This window comes from Gekko japonicus, unplaced genomic scaffold (genome assembly GCF_001447785.1).
Source record: "Gekko japonicus isolate JY-2015 unplaced genomic scaffold, Gekko_japonicus_V1.1 scaffold995, whole genome shotgun sequence".
NCBI lineage: Eukaryota > Metazoa > Chordata > Lepidosauria > Squamata > Gekkonidae > Gekko > Gekko japonicus.
The window spans coordinates 654,009-658,429 of NW_015173152.1; the positions used below are offsets into that span (position 1 = coordinate 654,009).

General features: G+C 49.2%; 1 protein-coding gene across 1 annotated transcript in view; it reads left to right on the plus strand.

The window, feature by feature from the left end:
* RECQL (RecQ helicase-like) overlaps nucleotides 1–4,421 on the plus strand; it is a 32,226-nt gene that overhangs the window by 19,728 nt on the left and 8,077 nt on the right. Inside the window, exons 11-13 of the mRNA XM_015422386.1 lie at nucleotides 742–859; nucleotides 956–1,094; nucleotides 1,576–1,667. Coding sequence (XP_015277872.1) covers nucleotides 742–859; nucleotides 956–1,094; nucleotides 1,576–1,667 — 349 coding nt within the window. The remainder of the gene's footprint in view (nucleotides 1–741; nucleotides 860–955; nucleotides 1,095–1,575; nucleotides 1,668–4,421) is intronic.

Here is a 4,421-nt window from a genome sequence, read left to right on the forward strand (position 1 = left end):
ATGTACGAAAGGAAGGCTCTTTGTCGTCGGTGGCCGCTGCTGCCAAAAAAAATCTGCATAGCCAATCAAATCTCCAGTGGCCAAGCAGAAGCCTTTCTGGGCAAAAGCCCTACCTGGTCATCTACTTTCTGAAAATCACTTGGCAGATGTCATGGTGCCTTTGGGCACCATGTTGGGGAGAAAGGGTATAAACCAAGTAAATAAATTAATGAATGTTAAAATACACCAGTAAAACCAAATAACAATACGATTGCCACCAGTCAGATTTCAAAACAGTCCATAAACAAAGACCTCTCTCTCTCAGCAGCCTGACGGAATGAGAGTTTCTTTGTTAGTTTCCAAAAAGGAGCCAGTCTGGTGCAGCGGTTAAGAGCGGTGGACTCTAATCTGGAGAACTGGGTTTGATTCCCCAATCCTCCACTGGAAGCCAGCTGGGTGACCTTGGGTCAGTCACAGTTCTCTCAGCCTAAAAAACTTACCTAGCTTGCCACACACAGAGCTAGAGTTTCAGGCTGACAGACCATCTTCAGATCTCCTGGCTGTACTACACCCTCTGCCATGTGAAAATTAATTATTTTCCAAAAAGGAGCAAGCCGTGAAACTGTATGTACCTCCTAAGGGAGCATATTCTCCAATCCTAGGGTGACTACAGAAAAAGCCCAAGATGGCACCCTGAACAAGGCCTCATTGGCAGATCTGGAAGAACAGGGAGGGGTTCATACTCTGTCTCTTGTCCTCCAGGTGGTCGTGGCCACTGTCGCTTTCGGGATGGGAATCGACAAGCCGGACGTCAGGTTTGTGATCCATCACTCGATGAGCAAGTCCATGGAGAACTACTACCAGGAGAGTGGGCGCGCAGGTACGTTGGAGTCACCAGGAGCAGATTCTGGGCAGCTGCTGCCTAACAGTAGCGCACGCGTGGGGAAAAAACATATTTTAAAAACTGTCATTCTAGGTCGGGACGACCAGAAAGCTGATTGCATCTTATACAACGGTTTTGGGGACATGTTCCGAATCAGTACCATGGTGGTGATGGAAAACGTTGGTCAAGAGAAGTTGTACAACATGGTTTCCTACTGCCACAACGTGAGCAGGCAAGTTAGCTGCGTTTGGGAGCTGTGTTTGTGAAGGGGTGGCTTTTTAAAAACGTGCCGTTTCTGTTGGATTTTTTCCCAAGGTAGCATGGGCTTCTAGAGCAGTTTGTTCTTAACTTCCGATTCCCTACTCCACCGAGTACAGAATACTATAGCTGAATGTCCCCCTCAAGCCACCAGTAGAACATTTGGACATCAGACCAGTACTCAAGACAATGCAACTTCTATAGAGATATATTTGTGATGATACAGAGGTCTCAGGCCTACGTTCAATAAGACCCTCGTGTTCAATAACCGTCAGACCACTCCTTAATGTTAGGTTTGTTTTCAATTTGCCATGCATTGCTTTCTTTAAGAGCCCGGGGGGACGAGGATCTAGGCACAGGTAATGCCTTTTCAGTAGCTTTGAAGCTCAGTACACAGGCGCCTGCCCACCTGTGCTTTCCCGTTTGCCTCTTGACCTGGGCGTTTCTGTTTCCAGGTGTCGCCGGGTGCTGATAGCTCAGCATTTTGACGAAGCTTGGGACTCTGCCAACTGTAACAAAATGTGCGACAACTGCTGTCGAGTGGAGGGTAAGTGATCGGATCGTAACAGGGAAAGCAAGAATGAGAGCAGCTGCCAAGTGAGAACATAAGAGAAGCCATGTTGGATCAGGCCAATGGCCCATCCAGTCCAATATTCTGTGTCGCACTGGCCAAAAGGAGAGCTCCAGAAGCTCTCCCACTGTTGCCCCCCCCAAGCCCCAACAATACAGAGCATCACTGCCCCAGACAGAGTGTTCTATCTATAATGACGTAAGAGAAGCCGTGCTGGATCAGGCCAATGGCCCATCCAGTCCAATATTCTGTGTCGCACTGGCCAAAAGGAGAGCTCCAGAAGCCCTCCCACCGTTGCCTCCCATCCACCGACAATACAGAGCATCACTGCCCCAGACAGAGTGTTCTATCTATAATGACGTAAGAGAAGCCGTGCTGGATCAGGCCAATGGCCCATCCAGTCCAACACTCTGTCACACAGTGGCCAAAACCCAGTTGCCATCAGGAGGTCCACCAGCGGGGCCAGAACTCCAGATACCCTCCCACTGTTGCCCCCCCCCCCACAAGAACACAGAGCATCACTGTCCTAGTCAAAATAGTGTTTCTATCTATACCTTGTGACTAATAATTTAATTCCATCGATTTTTCTCCAGGTCCTGCCCACATATGGGTTGGGCTTGGAGTGCACCAATGAACTGCCTGAAATTCATAGGGTGGAGTCACAGCACAGCTTTTATTTTATTTATTTATTAGATTTATATATCACCCTCCCCAGATGGCCTCAGGGTACAGCAGTTAAATCATACCATTAAAGCAGTATTAAAATAACAGTTTACACGTAAAATATCATAAACCATCATAAGATACCGTGTAACTATAGAAGTAGTCAGATGACCAGTCTGAATCGAACAATTTGGCCAGAAGAGCTGGGGGGGGGGACGTCCACCGCTTCAACCAAATGCCCGGCGGAAGAGCTCCATCTTGCAGGCCCTGCGGAGTTGCAATAGGTCCCGCAGGGCCCTGATCTCACACGGGAGCTCATTCAGCTAGGCAGGGGCCAGGGCCAAAAAAGCCCTGGCCCTGGTCGAGGCTAGCTGGATGTCCCTGGGGCTGGGAACCACTCGCAGATGTTGATTTGTGGACCTCAGTGCCCCCTGGGGCTTTCTTACAGCTCTGTTGCCCTTGGCATGTAACAGCCCTTCCTGGCAGCTCCTGGGATGCTTTGGTTTCAGTTATCAGGGAGCTGTGTCTCTGCGTAAAGGATTCTCTCCCCAGGCTTTGAATAAAGGATGGTTGATAGGAAGGGAGCCAGATGGTCATCAGAGTCCTTCTGTCAAAGGTGCCAATCCTGTGCATCAGGCTTTTTGATTAAGGGGAAATGTGTTCAATGCGGCTAGTGTAATTTTGGGGATCTTAATTTTGAATCTCATCCCGTGGCGGAGGCCAAGCGACGCTAAGGCCGTCAGAAGAGCCCTGCTGGATCAGACTTGGTGGTCCATCTGATCCAGCATCCTGACTCACACGGGAGTCAACTCACACAGCATCCAGCATCCAGGAGCCAACTCACACAGCATCCAGCATCCTGACTCACACAGCATCCAGCATCCCAACTCACACAACTCACACAGCATCCAGCATCCTGACTCACACAGGAGCCAAGGATTCCAGAAGGGCAACAACAGGGCATAGAGCAGGGGTGTCGAACACATTTGTTATGAGGGCCAGATCTGACATAAATGAGACCTTGTTGGGCCAGGCCATGTGTGTCATAAAATGTAATACCAGGTAAAGGTAAAGGTTCCCTTGCTCGAAAGCCAGTCGAGTCCGACTCTAGGGTTGCGGTGCTCATCTCCGTTTCAAAGCCGAAGAGCCAGCAGGTAGCAGAGATATAAACTTTATAAAGGACACAAACACAAAGGATTGGTTTTTTTTTTACTTAAAATAAAAACATGCTTAAAACATTAGCACTCTTGCAATGTTTTGTTTATTTAACAGTGTCTGATAACTGACACCTCTTGCTCTGGATTATTGCATCAAAATGTCTGTGCTGTTGCAGTCTTGAGTATGCTGTTCAGGTGTGTATCTGTAAGCTGCAAACCTACGATGATTCAGCAGCAGCAGAACTGGAAGAAGAAGCAGAAGGCAGCCAGTTCCACTGCGGGCCTGATAGAAGCCCTCCGGGGGCCTCATCTGGCCCCTGGGCCGCATGTTTGACACCCCTGGCATAGATGCCAAGGCCGTCCCCTGATGTCTAGCAGTTTAGTGCCTCTGAATGTGGAGGTTCCCTGTAGTCACCATGGGCCAAATACAATCTTTGCCATGTCCGGCGTTCATTTCTTCAGTTGGACTTCAGGAGGGGCTGTGGCTCAATGGTAGAGCATCTGCTTGGTTCAGTCCCTGGCATCTCTGGTTAAAAGGATCCGGCAGTAGGTGATGTTGAAGGATGTCTGCCTGAGACCCTGGACAGCCGCTGCCGGTCTGAATAGACAGTACTGACTTCAAAGGACCAAAGGTCTGATTCAGTATCAGGCAGCTTCATGTGTTCCCCCTAATCATTGGGAATGCGCCTCTAACAAAGCAGCCGCTTCTGTGGCTGGATCCTCCCACTTGGCTCCACAGTTCGATTCTTCCAGTAACAATCTTCCTTCCCAGGAGCACAAGACGGGAGAAGAGAGACACCTGTGTGCTTTTATACAGGACCTTGTAAATGGTTACCTGCAGGGTGGGAGCAACGTGCAGTGGAATACTACTGTGTTGGGGGAAGATTTGGATAGGGTTTGCTTCGCTGGC